The 18,391-nt window shown below is 53.1% G+C and overlaps 1 protein-coding gene across 16 annotated transcripts in view; it reads right to left on the bottom strand.

Moving 5' to 3' along the window:
- The window catches only part of CPNE5 (copine 5), a 125,555-nt gene that overhangs the window by 38,098 nt on the left and 69,066 nt on the right, over nucleotides 1-18,391 (bottom strand). For 13 of the 16 annotated variants that reach the window (XR_012334477.1, XR_012334481.1, XR_012334480.1 and 10 more), the window contains 4 exons: nucleotides 16,747-16,850; nucleotides 11,867-11,971; nucleotides 4,454-4,495; nucleotides 2,307-2,382 (listed from right to left, as the gene is read on the bottom strand). Coding sequence is in view for 8 of the 16 variants with exons in the window: in XM_019949809.3 (XP_019805368.1) it covers nucleotides 2,307-2,382; nucleotides 4,454-4,495; nucleotides 11,867-11,971; nucleotides 16,747-16,850 (327 nt within the window). In the remaining 8 variants the exon portion in view is untranslated. Of the gene's footprint in view, nucleotides 1-2,306; nucleotides 2,383-4,453; nucleotides 4,496-11,866; nucleotides 11,972-16,746; nucleotides 16,851-18,207; nucleotides 18,369-18,391 lie in introns of those variants that run through there. The other 3 variants (XM_019949811.3, XM_073810802.1, XM_073810799.1) reach the window with 3 other exon arrangements.

Here is an 18,391-nt window from a genome sequence, read left to right as displayed (position 1 = left end):
TCCCCAGGTGCCATGGCCGCTGTGATGACAACACAGGAGGAGGAGCTGGCTGGCCAGGGGGAGAGGAGGGCTGCAGGGACTTTAGCCAGTGCATTCAGTTTGGGAAGGCTGAGTCTAAGGAGTGGCCAGAAGACAGCTGGGCATATGCGTTGGACACCCAGGCTGATGCTGGGGCCTGAGATGAGGATCTTTCCTGGCAGAAGCCTGTTCTCTCTTCAGGCACTTCTGACTCTAGAAGGGCCTTCCTGAGCCCAAACCGGCCTCCCAGGGATGCCCTCCATGGTGCAAGGCCTGCCCCGGGGCTGCCAGAGTTAATTCCTTTTCTACCTGATGGCGTTTCAGATGTGTAAAGACAGCACTTCTTTTTGCCAGTGCTGCAGTTTCTCTCATTGATTGCAAGGGGGCAGGGACCAATGACTGAGAAAACAAGTCACTGAAGCCTGAGAGATCGTGGCCTCATCTGAGCCTGTCAAGCATCCTTAGAATCAAACTCCAGGAGACCTGACCCCTTCCCTTCACTTCCCTAAAAATGTCCTTAAAAGAGTCCAGGGCTTCCCTGGTGGCACAGTGGTTGAGAGTCTGCCTGCCGATGCAGGGGACACGGGTTCGTGCCCCGGTCCGGGAGGATCCCACATGCCTCGGAGCGGCTGGGCCCGTGAGCCATGGCCGCTGGGCCTGCGCGTCCAGAGCCTGTGCTCTGCAACGGGAGGGTGAGAGGCCTCCGCGGCGGTGAGAGGCCCACGTACCGCTAAAAAAAAAAAAAAAAAGAGTCCAAAGACGGAGCGTGCTTCTCTCTGCCTGGGTGAGGGGACAGAGACGGCTCCGTCCTTTGTCCTTACAAAAAGCAAAGCAATTAACTATGAGGATCATGGCTCTTTCAAAGAAATCCATCACGTTCCATTCTCACAAATAGCCTTGTTCAATTGAATTCAGTGTGAATGTATAATAAGCACCTACTGTGTGCCCAGGAGGGCCCAGGCCAATGTGACCAGGGCAACAGGAAGGGCTGTCACTTTGTCTGCCCTTGGGGAGCTTCAGTCTAGTTGGAACACAAGACCTGCCCACTCGGAACAGAGATACAGGTTGAGGGAGTAGATGCATACAGGGATTAGGGTTCAGAGATGGGAGTCAAAGCCAGCTCTAGCTGAGTGATGTAAGGATAGACCCAGTTTGTAGGATGGTTGTGAAATGTAAATCTCCTGGCACCCAAGCGCTCAACAGATGAAACTAGGAGATAGCGCTGACGTAATGCTCACTAGTGGCCAGACATTGTTCTAGTAACTTATTTAATTCTCAGTGTGCATGGCACAGAGTGGGGCAAGAACTCAGCCAGGGTCGCAGGGCTAATACATGGTGGAGTCAGGATATGAACCCCGGGCTGTAAATTAGGGTTATAAGTATCTGCAGTTCAGTAGGTCTGGCATGAACTATGCTGTCCATGAAGTTCATAAGTGGGAGAAAATAGGCCACCAGAGGAGTAGGACCTGAGCTAGATGTGGAAGGTGGGAGGGTATCCTGAGAGGGAGCACACACACAGGCAAAGGCTCAGCAGTAGAAAGTGTCCTTGGAGGGCAGATGATATTATCTCCAGAGAGACCGGGTGTCTTGTCCAAGGTTCTCTGGTCTAGATGGAGGTATCCTGATTCCTGTTCCTCTCTTTCCTTCCAGAAAAGAGAAGATATTCTGCAGGCCCTGAGACTGCTCTGATTAAAGGTAGAAGGCTACTTGAACTCAGGACCTCAGGTCTTGGGCCTAGAACCTTCTGACACTGTTCCCCACCCTCTGCCCACCTGCACTTCTATTCCCCCTCCTTGTTGGAAGAGCTCTCTCAGGGGGGGCACTATAACTCAATGATTTGGAGTCAGATAAGCTTAGGTTGTTTGCCTCTCGAGTCTGCCACTTACTGGGCTTTGGTCAAGTCCCCTCACTTCTCTGCGATTCAGTCTCCTTAACTGTGAAATGGGACAATAACACCCACCTCACAGGAGAACATGCAAAAACCCCAGCCACGGGCTTCCCTGGTGACGCAGTGGTTGAGAGTCCACCTGCCGATGCAGGGGACACGGGTTCGTGCCCCAGTCCGGGAAGATTCCACATGCCATGGAGCGGCTGGACCCGTGAGCCATGGCCGCTGAGCCTGCGCGTCCGGAGCCTGTGCTCCGCAACGGGAGAGGCCACAACAGTGAGAGGCCCGCGTACCGCAAAAAAACAAACAAAAAAACCCAGCCATGGCTCACTGTTAGTCCTCAGCAACTGGGAGCTACATATAGTCAGAGCAAACCCCAGCCTTCAGGTGTCTGCCTCACCTCATAGATGTTGAATTGGCTCTGCCCGCGGGCCAGCTCCCGGTAACTTGTGGTGAACTCCCCAATGAAGTCATGGCTGCAAGGGAAAGTTGCTGCTGAACGGCGAGGCCCAGGCTGTGCGCTGCCTCTGCTCATCCCCCCGCCTCTCATGTCCCTTCCCCTGGCTCTCAGTTCTGCCCGGGGCCTCTGCTCCAGGGGTACACACCAGCAGAGAGGGTGGGCCCCTGGGAAGAGTCCAGTGTCACCCATGGAGCAAGAAACCCAACAGACACCCAGCAAAGAGCAGGGTCCTGGAGAATAGGACCCACTTCTAATACTTGGATTCTTATTTGAACGAACGAGCAATAGTATGTATTTTGGGGACAACTGGGGAAATTTGAACATGAAATGAATATTAGATGGTATTCAAGAATTATTGTTCAATGTGTCAGGTGCAATAATGACATTTGTAGTTATTTAGAAAAATGCCCTTATTTTTTAGACATTCTCAATGAGATATTTAGAGGTAAAAATGCCATGAACTGTAACTTAAACTACATCAAAACATAGATAAGGCGACTATGGCAACATGTAACTCTTGTTAGATTCAGGTATAGGCTTAAAGTGTTCTTTAAACTCTTCTCTCTACTTTTCTGTGTACTTGACATTTTTCCAATAACATTTTTTGAAAAGACAATTAGCTTTAGGTCCGTCCAGGCAGCTTGAGGTGTTTTCTGCAGTGTTTACACCTTCTGCATCTCTGCCCCACAAGCATGTGTTGACAGTAAGTGCAGCAAAACCTTGTACAAAGCAGAACTCCCATCTGCCCTGCGGTTGGCTGCCTTTCGCCACCACTCTCCCTGATAGAGGGCAGTGGTTAACATGCTGGCCAGGAATGCCTGCTGGAGTGTGATGCCCAGGAGGTACCCCTGGGGCCTTGCCCCACCTTGAGTCCACACTGTCTTTTGTCTACATATTTACAGCTCTCAGCATTCAGACTATGAGCTCCTTGATGGTGGGACCCAATGGCATCTGGTAGCTGTCTCCAGCTTCCCTGGTAAAGGAAAGGTATGGGGAACTCCAGGGTAAGGTGATGAGGTGAATCGTGGGTGGAAGCCTGAAGCTGACTTGCCTGTGATGTGGTTAAAGCGAAGAGAGGAGGGGACAGAGTGAGCTGGCAGAGTAGTGTTGGCACTAGAGTTTCTCTACAGGAAGGTGTTGGGCAGGTGAGCTCCTTGGAAGGAGCTCCAGCCTAACTTAGAGCTGTACTTGCACAGCCCTTTACGGCATCCCCCATCCATGTCACAGACTTGATAGGCACCAGTGGAGATCAGAGGGCTTAAAGCCCCTCTATGACCCCCCTGGTAGCACCACAGGATGGAGGGCTCACAAAAGTCAGGAAGCATGACATACTTGGATTTGGTTGGATTTGGTTCAACAGACAAGCAGGAGCCGGTGAGGGTTCTACTAAAGTTGTGAGAGGCCTGTTCTGGTCCTCGTCTATGAATTCCCAGTGATACTGGCTCCTTGGGGGCACTTAGATACACAGAAGAGGAAGCCCCTGGCCTCCCCAAGGTTAGGCTCAGCCCTACTCAGGCTCTGCCTTACCACTCCGGGGTCCATTCATATGCTCGCCTTTCCCATATCCCACTCCGTCAGCCCTGCTCCCCACAAACAACTCCTCTGAGGAGTCAAGGGCCTCCTGCTAGATTTCAGGGAGTCTCTGAGAGCCAAGCTCATCTTCTGCACTTCAGTCACCACACGATGCTTAGCCTCACACAGAGAACGTGGTCATGAATGCTCAGGAGGTCACTAATATCTGCCTGTACCTTAGAACATGCACATTTCAGAAAATCCTACATTCTTCCAAATGTGGGGAGATTTTAGACACTGGCTGGCCGCTAGGCAGCTGTTTGAGGAAAAGAGGCCTCTTACACCCCTTGCACCATGTCCTGCAGGACACAGGCCCTCTGGTGCCTCAGTGGAGCTGGGCACGGAAGAGCCACAGAGGCAGTGGTCCCTCCACAGGAAACCCAGGCCCCTCACCCCACAAGTGAGGGGCCTGGGTGGGGACCTGGGCATAGCTCTCTCCATGAGAGGGCAAGATCCACCTTCCTCCCAGGGGCTGTCCCCCTCCTTGCTCACCTTCTGTCCTTCTGCCAGCTTACCTGCCATCTCGATCCCAGTCGTATACCTCCACCTTGATGGTCCTGTAAGGCAAAGGGCCCATGGTGGGATGGACTTGACCCAGCACCTGCGTAGCCTGAGAATGGGGCCACCTGCGTGGCCTTCTCACGCTCCTGGGCCAAAAGGGGATGGAGGAACACCCACCTGGCTCTGAGGGCCCTCGGTGAAGAGGCAGCAGCCCAGGAGACAAAGGAACTATCTTGAAGCCTTTAAAGGTCTTAGGGACAGAGGCAGCTCCAAAGCTGCACTGGGACTTCCCTGAATTTCAGGGAAGATGTAGAAAGGCAGCCTCAGACTTCAGTTCACCCCACCTTCTCTTGGCCACCCCAGATGGGGCACAGATCCCAGCATGAAGCCATACTGCAGTTTATCAGGGGTGGGGCCGTTAGAGTGTGAGTGTGGTGCTCCGTAGATCCAAGGCCTAAGCAGGGTGGGCTCTCCTGGTGGGACCCTGGGGTTCAAGGAGTCTGAGTGGTGGGGAGCTACCCCGCATGTCAGGGATGGACCCAGGGGTCCTGACTCAGGATGGCCTGCTGAGCTTTTCCATGCCAGACTGGCTCCTGAGTGAGGGTGTAATTATCTTCACATTTTAGCCTGTCTGCTTTAATTAGTTTGTTTTGACTCCTGAGCTTGGGGCTGGGCTTTGGGAGCCCATTTTATTTTTAGCCTGTTTCTATGGCAACAGGCTAGCAGACCAGAGGCAGAGGAGGGAGGTGGAGGTTGCAGGTTAACCCTTGGTACCAGCAGTCCTCCAGGGATGCCCAGGGATGGGGCAGATGCCCGGGTCCCTCTGCAGGGTCAGGGTCTGGAGAGGTGGAAGAGGCATGGGGGAGCTGGGTCTCCAGCCTTCAGTTCTAAATGGGGCACACAGAGGCGGCTGCCCAGGCCCGTGTTCTATGAATATCTCATCATTTGGCCCATGGCCGCGGCCCATCTCCTCAAGTCTGCAGGGAGCCGGCCTTGGAGTTCCAGAACCCCCAGAAGGAGGCGCTGTCTCCCTTCAGATGAGCCTCCATGGGGCATGGGGGTGGGATGCGGATTCTCCTGCATCAGGGTAGAAACTGTTCAGGAAATGAAGGGATGCCCAGTACGTTGTGCAGCAACTGGATTTTTGTTACCAAAATGTAAAATGGGGCAGGCATAGAAGCCCACCATTTAGAGAAATCCTTTAAATTTTTGTGAAAAACAAAAAACTATGTCTCTCTGAGGAGAATTATTATGGAAAGAAAAATAAAATCTAGGCCTCTGAAGGTAGGCTGGTGATCTGGAAAGAGTAGAAAGTGTCTGGGGTGTGGACTTGGATGCTGGGCCCTTTGCACTGGGACCTGGAGATGTCGCTTAACCTCTCTGAGCCACAAAATCATTTTAAAGTAGGGATAATAACGGCCCTACAGAATAGCTGTGGAGACAAATTGGTAAAACTGCCTGGCATGCGTTGGATCTCTATAAACATGCCTCCTGGGCTTCCCTGGTGATGCAGTGGCTGGAAATCCGTCTGCCAGTGCAGGGGACACGGATTCCATCCCTGGTCCGGGAAGATCCCACATGCTGCGGAGCAACTAAGCCCGTGCGCCACAACTGCTGAGCCTGCTCTCTAGAGCCCGCGAGCCACAACTATTGAAGCCCACGTGCCTAGAGCCCGTGCTTTGCAACAAGAGAAGCCACCGCAATGACAAGCCCGCGCACCGCAAGGGAGACACAACACAGCCCAAAAGAAATTAAAACAAAAAAAAGCCTCCTCTCCACTTTAGCATTTGGGCCACACCTGGGATAGTTTTGTTTGTTTGTTTTTTTACAATAAATTTATTTATTTTATTATATTTATTTATTGTTTCTGGCTGCATTGGGTCTTCATTGCTGTGCGCGTGCTTTTCTCTGGTTGTGGCGAGCAGGGGCTACTCTTCGTTGCGGTTCGTGGGCTTCTCATTGCAGTGGCTTCTCTTGTTGCGGAGCACGGGCTCTAGGCACGTGGGCTTCAGTAGTTGTGGCACGTGGGCTCAGTAGTTGTGGCACGTGGGCACACCACAACAACGGACCACCAACACCAGTCCCTCAGGTGACTAGATCAGTGACAGCCAATGTGCTCAGAGGCTATAGGAGGACCCCAGTCATAGCCACGGCCTTGGATACCCAAAAAAATCACTGGGGAGAATTTTTTTTTAATCTCACTGCCAGAAGGCGTGATTTAATTGGTCTGGATGGGGCTCAGGCACAGGTAGTTTTTAAAAGTCCCCTGGCTGATTCTAATGTGCTTCCAGAGCCACTAACCTCTCCAGATGAAATTAACTGGTTTTCAAACTTGGTTACACATCGGATCCCCCAGGGAGCTTTAGCAATCCTGATGCTGATGCCTCACCCCAGAGATTCAGAATCAATTGTTCTGGGGGTGCAGCCTGTGCAGGGGAATTGTTAAAAGCTCCTCAGGGGGGCTTCCCTGGTGGCGCAGTCGTTGAGAATCTGCCTGCCAATGCAGGGGACACGGGTTCGAGCCCTGATCTGGGAAGATCCCACATGCCGCGGAGTAACTGGGCCCGTGAGCCACAACTACTGAGCCTGCGCGTCTGGAGCCTGTGCTCCGCAACAAGAGAGGCTGCGACAGTGAGAGGCCCGCGCACCGCGATGAAGAGAGGCCCCCGCTCACCGCAACTAGAGAAAGCCCTCGCGCAGAAATGAAGACCCAACACAGCCTAAATAAAAATTAAAAAAAAAAAAAAAAGCTCCTCAGGGGATTTGAACTTGCAGCTGAGGTTGAGACCACTGAGTATGAGATTCCTGTGCCAACTCACCCCAGTAGCAATCACAGCCAAGGCTCCAGGGATGGCTGCAGGGAGTCAGATTAGCTCGGAGACCAAAATCTCCAGAACTGGGGAAGAAGGAGGTGCCCAGAGGCAGGGGAAGGCAGAAGCAAAAGCCAGACACAGCTGGTCAGTAGCAGCACCAGGCCTCTTGGCAGGGAGCCAGTGTCCTGTGGGTCTCTGAATGCGTGGGGCAGGAGTGACAGAGCGGGGTGTGTGAGCCCCAGCAGGCCAGCAAGGATGGGGAACGCTGGCAAAGACTCCAGGCTTGCCCCCCAGCACACCAAGCAGCTCTGTCCATAGCCTCCTCTGAACCGAGCTGTAGGTCTGCTCCTAATGAGCCTCTCCCTCTCCCAGGCAGGGAAAACAGGAAAAGGTATGTTTCCCTGATGCTTACAAGTCCCGAGGGCCGACAGGCCTTGAGGGGTTCACCCTAAACTAACTGAGTCAGTCCATTACTCTGAGAAGCTGCTGGGAGGAAGAAGAGTATCGAGCCTCACAGGCCCAGGCAGTGAGGCTTGATGGCAGAGGTGCTGTGCAACCCCAGCTGTACTGCACTGACTGTGGCTCCTGTGTCTGAGTTCAGCTTGTGCATGTGTGAACCAGGGATAAGACACTCCTAACTGAAGCCATAGTATTGGGCCCAGTCCCTCCCGGTGCTCAGCGTGTGGTGGGGTTCAAAGGAGAAGCAACTGGTTCAATCCAGGGGGCCGAAGTTTGGGTGATGTGACAGCCCCCCAGCTCCTGGGAACCCTCTCCCTTCTCCAGGTGAAGACCCAGTACGCTTAACACCCTTTTAAAACCTACTTATTCACCATGAAGGTGTGAGTGAGTGATAGCAGCCCGACCCAGAGGAATTTGGTTTAACAGGGACAAATCCTCAAGTCGCAGAATATTCAAGGACAGAGCAGGGGGACTTCAGGGAAGGCAGGAGAAGTGCTTTCATCACCCTTCACCTCACTTCACCCCACTGGAGGGCTAGATTAATTCTGACCCTGAGTCCACTTCCTCTGACTCAGGTTCTGCTCAGCTGGGTCACTTGGGTTTGGTCTTGTGTGGACTGGAAACACAGCAAAGGCAGGGGGACCCCAAACCAGGGGAACCCCAAATTAGAGGGCCAGCCCAGAAGTGACTTCTGGAGAAGGGACATGCACCTTCTCCTTGCCCTGGCAAATGACATAATCTGTGGTCCTCCGTTTCCCCATCTGTGAAATGGGCATGTCATTAGTACCCATCTTCTAGGGTTATTGTGAAATTTAAACTCACAAAATAAGATACTGTATTTAAACCAATTAGGACACAATTTGGCCCATGTCCTAAAGACTCACTAAAGCTTAATGAGATTAACTCGTTTCCACCCCCATCATTCCAAGAAAACGGCCCTTTCTCAGCAGATCCCTGGTTCTCACCCCCTGGCCCTCTTTTTCACAATAGTAAGTTGATATTTCTGTTTGAACTCTCTTCTCTCAGCTCCCTGACTATGGCTGCCCTCCCCCTGGTCCCTTCTTATCTCTCTGACATCCCCCTACTCCTGACCTCTGCCAGCCCCCCTCCTGGGGACTCCCAGACCTCTGTTCTCCTCTCCCCTGGGAAGAACACCACTGTACCTGTCCCATAGCCACACAGTCTGGCTCCCTGTCACACTTCCCATTTCCACTAGTGGTACCATCGTCTCTCATCCTCCAAACTCCAAACCCTAATAATCTCTACGTCTCTTTCACTCCCATATCCAGGCAGCTGTCAAGGCCTTTTGAGTCTTCCTTCTACCTCCTATCTCGAAGCAGACCTGCTCAAGCCCCTGAGCAAACTCTCCTAGAGCTGTCCTCCAAGTGTCCCACCCCACTCACCCCACGCCTTGACCATTCATCAGCAGAGCGCTGGAGTTTAAGAACACAGATCCTAGAGCCAGCCTGCTTGGGTCCAGATTCTGATGCTACTGGCAGTAAGACCCTGGGTGAGTTACTTAACCTCTCTGGGCCTCAGTTTCCTTACCTACGAGATGTGGATAGTATTTGTACCTTTTCCAGAAGAGGTACTAATTGTTGGGAGGATTAAATTAGTTCACATACATCAATTACCTCAGAAGTGCCACAGGAGCCTTTGCTGTTATTATTATGACCCATGTCTCCCACCTTGGCCTGGGAGCAACCTCAGAAGGAAACTTGGGTCTGAGAGCTCACTGTGTCCACAGCACCCAACACGGTGTCTGGCGCCCGGCTGGCCTGGAAGACAGGGCTGCTGGATTAAACCCAATGTGTACTGTGAGACTTCAAGAGGTGCCTCGGAAGTAGAGGAAAGCGGCCTTGTTTTCCTGAACAAGGCCCACCCTGTCCTGCCCTACGGGGGCCTCCCAAATGCCTGCACCTCCTGAGTGGCTGTTGTGTATGTGGGTGACCCTAGGGCTCAGCAGGGGGCAGGTCTGCTTGCTTACCAGGCCAGTGTGACACACCTGACACCTCCATTAGCACCACTGTCAGTCACATCACAGTTAATCTGTCCCTGGCTTTGGAGGAGGGCCCAAGCTGCCCAGCCATCCTGGAGGGAAACCAGTCCAGGGCTCAGCCTGGGAGGGGGATGGGAGCCCACCTGGGCTTTCCGCAAAGCCTGCACCTTCCCCCCACACCCGCACCTCCTCCGATGGCTGATCGGAGAGCCCAGGCCTCTGAGCTGGGCTGACCTCCTTACAAGGCTGGATTCTGAGGCCCTAGGAGGCCTTCCCCGGGATGCGGGTTGTGGGGGGTCAGCTGGACAAACCCCGAAACCTCTAGGCAGTGCGGTCGGAAATCCCAATTCCTTCCACCCCTATGAGAATGGAGCTGCCATGTTCTCCCATACCCCAACCTTGAATTTCCGCTCCCTTCCTCTCTATCCCAACCATTTTTCCTACATCCCTTGTCCCCAGGAACTGACGCTGCCCCCGCAACCTTCCACCCTGCCCTGAGCCTCCTTTAGACCCTGTTGCTTCAACCCCTCCCATTCCCCACCACTCCAGAAGCCCCAGGACCTGGCTAGACATGGAACGGGGGTTTGTTTGGCTGAAATGCCTATTTTTGTTTCCAGTCTCATTTTGCACAACTATTTAACTGTCTAAAATATACGTGTGCACATCTGAGCTCCCTGTAAGCCCCCTGAAGACAGAAATGTGGCTACATTCCCTTGAATGCCACACAGCTGGAGGCGCAGTGCTGAGCACATCGTAGGTGCTCAATGACCACCTATGGAACAGACTGTGGCTTTTCTGTCCCAGCTGAGGCAGGAAAAGAAGCCACTTCATCTCCTGGATCAGCAGCCTAATAGGGAGAGAGACAGGGGTGCCTGGAGGCCATCCGTCTGCTCATTCCTGTCCCCTCACCCCACTGCACATACCCTGTCAGTAGCCACTGTGAACAGAGTGCCAGGGAGCCCATGCCAATGCCACCAGCCAGGATGCCCTGAGGTATCTGTTCTGACACCCTAGGGCTCCTGTCAGAGTGGCCAGCAGAGGCCCAGCTTCCTCAGGGCTGCCTGGACAGCCCTGCCCGAGAAGCCCCTGCCAGCTCACCCACCTGCTATAGCAACCACCAGGAAACCAGGCTGGGTTCTTGTGACTTAACACAGACCAATACCGTGTTACAGCTCCCATCCTACGTGTCCCCTCTCCCCCCTACATTTGCCACAATTTGTAATTATATGTTTCTTTGTGCAATTATTGGATTAATGTCTGCCTCCCCCACTAGCATATAAACTCCAAGAGGTTGGGTGAAGGGTGAAGACTGTGTGTTTTGTTTCCTCCTGACTTCCCAGCATCTAGTGCAGTGCCTGTCACATGGTAGGGCATCAATTAACGTTTGTGGATGAAATGCTGAACGGCATTTTATGTATACCAGAGCCTTACATGTAGGTTGTGAGCTTCAAAGCAGCCCTACAAGGTAGGTGGATGTTTAGGTACCCAGTTTACAGATAAGGAAACTGAGGCTCAGACAGGTCAAAGTTTGCCCAGGTTGAGAGTGCTTTTTCGTCACAGAGTCAGGATTGGAAACTAGGTATCTGTATCTATACTCAACAATCTACACTCAAACAATGATGAGGTGTATTATGAGTAGGCTTTGTAGCGTCAAAAAATTCCATGAGCTGTTTGCACTGCATCCCTCATCCCCATTTATGGCAACTCACCTGGCAGCACATATCCTGGGATCCTGACTCCCCAGAGTCTCTCAGCCAGGAGTTGGGGCTGCTGGGGACCAAGTCACCTCTACGTGCATCTAGAGCCGCCATCTGGCCCCCACCTGCCCCTCACTGGGCACAGTGAAAAGACCAGCTACTGAGCTCCGGGCAGGGCGCCCAACACACACCAGGGCTTCTCTGAAATCCTTGGTACCTCCCATCCCCCCAACCTGGGAGGGCTTCCACCAATGGGAAAGTCAGACCGGGAGGAAAAAAGGCGGGGTGTGGTGAGGGAAGGGCAGGGAGCCAGAGGGATCCCCAGTTCCACCCTGTGCAGGGCCACCAGCACGCAGCTCCAGGAGGCTCTGCTCGCTTGTACGGATGGGATGGCCCTCATCAACGTGACCGTGCCCCCCGCACCTGTGCTTGGGGACAGGGGACATTTTCTCATCTCACCGATCATAGTCCCCGTTGCAGAGGGCTCTCACAGGAATGGAGAAAGTTTGCCAGACTGGGTTTAGGGTGTTCTTCATGACCTCAGTCTTGTGGCAGATGGTGAACCTGGCAAAGAAGAGAGGGAAGTCTGTCAGTCCTGACTCCAAGGGAGGCAGAATTCAGATCACCAGAGGGGCTGGCTTGTTAATCTCTGCAGTTGCCAGACAGTAGAAACAATGGCTTCGTGAGGTGATGAGCTGCCTGTCACTAGCAGCATCCAGGTAGAAGCTAGACAGCCATTCCTTTTTTTTTTATCTTTGTATAAACTTCAGTTTATTTTATTTTTTTAACATTTTTATTGGAGTATAATTGCTTTACAATGGTGTGTTAGTTTCTGTTGTATAACAAAGTGAATCAGCTATATATATACATATATCCCCATATCTCCTCCCTCTTGCATCTCCCTCCCACCCTCCCTATCCCACCCCTCTAGGTGGTCACAAAGCACCGAGCTGATCTCCCTGTGCTACACAGCTGCTTCCCACTAGCTATCTATTTTACATTTGGTAGTGTATATATGTCCATGCCACTCTCTCACTTCTTCCCAGCTTACCCGTCCCCCTCCCCGTGTCCTCAAGTCCATTCTCTACATCTGCGTCTTTATTCCTAGACAGCCATTTCTTGATAACACTACAAAAAGGATTCCTGCACCAGGTAAGAGTGTCAGGAGATGTGGCTCTGGCCCCTGTTCTCTGCGTGACCTTGAGCAAGACTGTCCCCCTCTCGGCCTCTATTTCCTCGCCTGTAAACCCAGGGAGTTGGCCACTATTAGACTTCCTTCATCTGAGATCCATGGAAGGATCTGGAGATGGGCTTTAGGGGTCTGTGAACCCTTGAAATCGTCAGTGGAACTGGGTGCCTGAGTTTCATGTGCTTGCTGTTCCCCTGTCTGAAGGACTCTCTCCCAAATTTCCATGTTAACGGCTCACCTCCTTACTTCCTTCAGGTTTCACTCAACTGTCATCTCTTTGACATGAGCACCTGCCCTGAGAACCATTATCTAAAATTTATACCCCCTGGTCCCCTGACTCTGAGATATCCTAGTCCCTTTCCATACTGCTTTTTCCATCCCATCTGTCACCATTTGACATTTGACATGGTCTGTCTTTCTCCTTATTTCTTTCATAGTCTGTCACTAAAATGTAAGCTCCATAAGGGCAAGGGTTTGTCTTCCTTGTTCACTGGTATATCTCTAGTGCCCAGAATAGCACCTGGCACTTAGTAAGGTGTTCATGTAATATTTTTTTCAGAATGAACTAATGAATAAATGTATTTCTCAGAGGAGAGTTTCCATAGCTCTCACTGGCATTTCAAGCCAGTAAAATTAAAGCCCCTGGCTTAGATGATCTCTAAGACCCTTTCAGCTCTTGTAGTCTGAATCCATGAGCTTGCTTTGCAAACTGAAAGTGCAGAATTGGCTTAATCCCAGCTGGGCCCCGATCCAGCGCCCCTGCCCACTCCCCATGCCGTGCCTGACTGGCCCCGCCGTGGAAGCCTGCCCTGCCACGTGGAGGGGCAGCGAGAAGCCAGAGAGGAGCTCAGGGCAGGGGCTGTCCCCATGAGATTTCCCAGCATCCACCCCAGCTACCTCCTGGCTTGGAAAGGTCACCCAGGAAGGTGCCTGGGCACCGCCCATACCCACACAGCCTGTGCCATTTCTTCTCTGGCAATTTTCAAGTCAAAATGTCATTCCTGTCACCATGGCTCAGCGTTTCTCTTCTGTGCTCCTTCTCGCCCACCCACTGGAGTGTGAGGTACATGTGGGAGACCTCCCCACACACTCCAGAGCTGGTGATGGGGACAGGAATGGGGACGGGGAAAGGAGGGGCCACAGCTGCCCATGGCTGGGGCAGTAGGTCGGGCAGGAAGAGGAGCCTGGACTGGGGGAGGAGGCAGGAGCAGCAACTGGTGGTGAAGGGAGGAAGGTTCGCACCCTGCAGGAGCCCTAACCTCCCACCTGCAACAGTCGCACAGACCTGCTGTGGACCCTCCCCGTCTCCCCACCTCTTTGGAACCACTGCCTTCTCTAGCTCCTCTCGCTTGCCAGCCAAACTGCCTGACCAAGTCTTCTAAGCTATTAGCCTCATTTCCTCCCTAGGTCTTTCTTCCTGAGCCCTGTATGGTCTGTTTTCTGCTTCAGACTCTTGCCTGAAACCACTTTCTTTAAACTCCCCCAAGCCCCCCGCCTTTTCCATCACTAAATCCACAGGCCCCTCGATCCCCTATTGTACTTGCCATGGGGGACAAGGCCCTAGTGTGGAAATGGTCCCTGCAGTCATCTCCCAGCTCAACTCAATTCATTTCAACACACACTCGGGACGTGGCCGTGGGGTGAGGGTGTGAACCAACGGGGTCAGACAGATGTGGGCTCCGGTCCCAGGACCACTACCTCCAGCTGTGCAGCCCTGGGCACGTGACTGAGCTTCCCAAAGAACCGTAACTAACGCTGCCAGATCCTGTTCTAATAACCCGAATTAACTCATTTAATCCTCACGGCTTCCCTGGGAGGGAGGTGTTATGATTCTCCCCATCACACACACCAAGAAACTGAAACGCAGAGGGTAGGGCCCCACTGTCCAGAATGGTAGCCACTAGCCTCACGTGGCTATTTACATTTAAATTAACTAAAATGAAATGAAATAAAAAATTCAGTTCCCCTGTCGCACTAGCCCCTTTCAAGGGCTCAGCAGCTATACGTGGCTGATGGCGACCATAAGGGACAGTGAGATACAGAACATCTCCACCATCACATAAAGTTCCATTTGGTTAGACACGTGCCTAAAATTACAGAGTTAATGATTGGCAGCGACTGGCCGAGCCCGGCTCTCCATCACCACATTCTTGCTCCCAGACCAGTGATTCTGATTGAAGAAGACAAGGTATATGCAGTGCCAGGAGCACGGGTGCTCCGTGGATGCTTCCTGCCCTTTTCCCTCCTGGCGTGGCAGGCCTGACATTTCACTCCCTGTGGTCCCTCTGGATCGGTTTCTCCAGTTGCCCTTGGTGTCCCCTCACCCCAGACAGAGCCAGCCCATGCTTCAAGTGAAACTCACCCCCAAATAAACCCCCATCGCCTGCCCCATCTGACCAGCTCCTTTGCCATTTTCAACAGTCTGGGTTCCCCGCAGCTCGTCTGCCAGGGAGGGGGCGGTGGGCGGTCCCCACCCAAGTTCCGCAGAGCCAGGTCTTGCCCTGCCCTTTTGCCCATGTCCTCCCCTCCCTGCCTCCTCCCCTGCATTTCCACAGCTCGCCTGGCGCAGCACCTCCCACCTGTTCACCGCGTCAGTCACGAGTCTCTCCCTCTCCCCCGCCCCCTCCCCACCCAACCTACACACCGCTCTGCTAGAATAATCATTGGCAAACACTCTGCAACATGTCCATCTCCTGTTCCACAACCCAAATCCCTCCCTCCTGCTGGCCAGTCAGCCTTCGCCGCTGAGACAAGCCCTGGGGCGGCCCCTGCCCTCCTTTCTGGAGGGGACTTGCATGGACATTTCCATGGGCACCCAGAACATTACTCAGACCTTTTCCTCCCTCCCTCAAATCAAGTCAAAGTCAACAAGAATTATTTAAAGAAATCCTGCTAAGAGTCCTATGGTGAGACAAAGGATCCTTTTGTTATGCAAATTATCGTACCTAATTTCCCTTGTTTTGTACGCTCGTTTAAAGATCAGTTTTCCCTTCGACTGAAACATACCTCCTCCCTGCTGCTGCCCTGCCCCTCAACACACACACACACACACACACACACACACACACGCACGCACGCACACGCACACACACGCACACACCCAGAATTTCAGATTCTAGGGGACTTAGCGAGGCCTCCCTGCCCTCTGTTCAGGGCACACTTGCTTTGCACACACTGTTTCTCTAGTATGTTATTCTTCCCTGCTCCTCCCCCCACCCCCAAACCCCAAACCCCGTGGACCCATTTTTTTCCTCTCCTTCAAAACCTTCTTCCTAGTTCCCTTCTCCAGCAGCGTTTCTCTAATTAACCTCCCTGGCCCCATCGCTTCCTCATTCTGCAGAATCCCAGCTAAGCAGCTGCAGCCTTCCAGAGCTGTGGTGCTTAGAGACCATGGAGACCACCTAATCTAACCAGATCATTTTACTGATGAGAAAACAGGCCCAGAGAGGGGGCATACTTGTCTAGGGTCACAGAGCGGGTTGGAAAAGAGGACTTACGTCCCAAGACCCTCAACCTAGAATCTGTCCCTCTGTGTACATCACTGACCTCTTACATTGCCCAACGAGTTGTCTTTCCATCATATTGTGGGTGGCTTCCAGATTAGGGAGAGGAGAGAAGGAAATGGAGGCTTCAAAGATGGGAGAGATTTTGAATGAAGTCTGGGGCCAAGGGGGGAAGCGGGTCCAGATTTGCCATGCTGAGTAGGAAGTAGTGGGGGGAATATGTGTAGTGGGGTGTTAGGAAGGCTGTGCGTGAGCGAGGACAAGGCTTAGAGATGTAGACTGATGCATGTGGAAGAAGGAATAGACTATCAGAGGGGCCCCTCATTCCTGCCCTAGCCCTGTTTTTGCCCGCTCCCTCCATCTCTGACATGCCCAGCGCCAGCCATTTAGTAATGACCCTCAGAATGGCACTGTGGGCTTGCAGTCTGCCCCTTATCCCCCACCAGCCCCATCTGCGTGGCCAGGGTACTACCTTGGAGCCCCTGACTTCCACCCAGAGCCCCTGCCCTCTCTAGAGCAGGGGCCTCAGGGCAGCAGCAGGAGGAGATGGCCCAAGCCACCCCCGCCCGGCAAGTCACCACAGTCCATCCCTCCCCCCAAAGCCCATGCCCCCAGAAGTGGGGGTGAAGCGTTGCCGGAGAACTCACGTTCCATCCTCGTTGCTTCTGTAGAACACCAAGAAGGGGTCAGACTTCCCAAAGAAATCTTTCTTGTCCAGCTTGTTGGCACAGAACTGCATTGTGGCGACATCCTGGTGGGAAGGAGGGAGAAGAGGGGTGTGAGTCACAGAAGGCTGGAGGGGGGCCCCGTCCCTACGGGGACACAGCCCCAGGGCCTGGGGATTCTGGGCCCCAAGCCAGTTAGAAAGGACAGCAGCTCCTGCCCTGCACCACGTGCCAGGCCCTGAGCTAACACTTAGGAGGGTCTCATTTCATCTTCAAACAACCCCACCCGGCAGGTCTGGTGGAGCAGCCGGGCAGTGAAGCAGGTGGATTCTGGAGCCGGCTGCCCCAGTTTGAATCCTGGCTCTACCACTTTGTAGCTGTGTGACCAGGCAAGGGAGGTAACCTCTCAGAGCCTCAGTTTCCCCTCTGTAACATGGGGCTGATTGCAGTACACACTTCAAAGTGCTGTGGTGAGGGCTGAATGAGATCAAGTATGCGAAGTCTGGAGCGGAGTGCAGGCACGTCACCCACTCGGTCAAGGTTCATGCACAAGGTATCATCACTATTGTACTGAGTGGCTCAGAGAGAGGTGCAATGACTAACTCAAGCCACTCTGAGCTTGGTCACCTAACCCCAAGCCCTAACCCCAAGCCCTCGCTGGCCACATCGCCTCACTCCCTTACATGACTGTATGGTTCCTAGAGGACATTCAAGTTTACGTATCACTTTCACATGCACTGACTCACAAGAGGCTCATCTAACCCTGAGGTAGCTATAGCTGGACCATGACCCCCCCATTTTACAGCTGAGGAGCCTAAAGCTCAGAGCAGGGAGCAACCCCTACAAGTTTATCAAACAGAGCCCTGGGTTTCTGACTCCCCTGACTAGTTCACAGCTTTGGCTGACCCAGACCTAACACTCAACCCAAGAGCATAAGGAAGGTACCAGGCCTAGTGAGAATCGGTTGACCTCTCCTCTCACACGGCTCCTAGCCGCTCAGCTCGCTGCAGCCAGCAGGGCACTGGGCAGAGATGCCCCCGTGTCCTCCTCTTTGCCCATCCCCGTGTGGTCTCTTCAACCTGAAAGCTCTGCATCCCGACAAGTCAGCTGCCAACCGGCCAGAGCTCAAGGCTCTGTCAATAGTCCCTGGGGCCTGGCCTGGCCCTTGAGGGAAGCGAGGCAGGAAGCAAGCCACCCAGCTCTCTCACGCTGCCCGCTTCCTCTCAGTGGCGAAGAGGGTCTCTGGAGATCAGTGTCCTACAGCCCAGTGAGGACCAAAATGCTGGCAGGGATGAAGATGCAACCTCTCACAGCTTGAAGGACATGGTCAAAGGTTGGGGCAGTGGGTACGATATAATGGTTAAGAATATGGTCTCTGGAGCCAGGCTGCCTGCTTCCGTTCCATCCCCTCACTAGCTGTGTGACCTAGGGCAAGTTACTCACCCTCTCTGTGCTCAGTTTCCTCATCTGTAAAATGGGGTACAGGCAAGGCCCACCTCATAGGCTTGTGAGAATGAAATGAGTTAATTGAGTACAGCGCTGAGAACAGTATATTGCACACACTAAGTACTGTGTGTGTACAAGTTATGATGATTTGGATATTTCTCCCCTCCCCCCGCCCACTGTG

Source organism: Tursiops truncatus, chromosome 10 (genome assembly GCF_011762595.2).
Source record: "Tursiops truncatus isolate mTurTru1 chromosome 10, mTurTru1.mat.Y, whole genome shotgun sequence".
Lineage (NCBI taxonomy): Eukaryota > Metazoa > Chordata > Mammalia > Artiodactyla > Delphinidae > Tursiops > Tursiops truncatus.
This window is presented reverse-complemented; position numbering and strand designations above follow the sequence as displayed.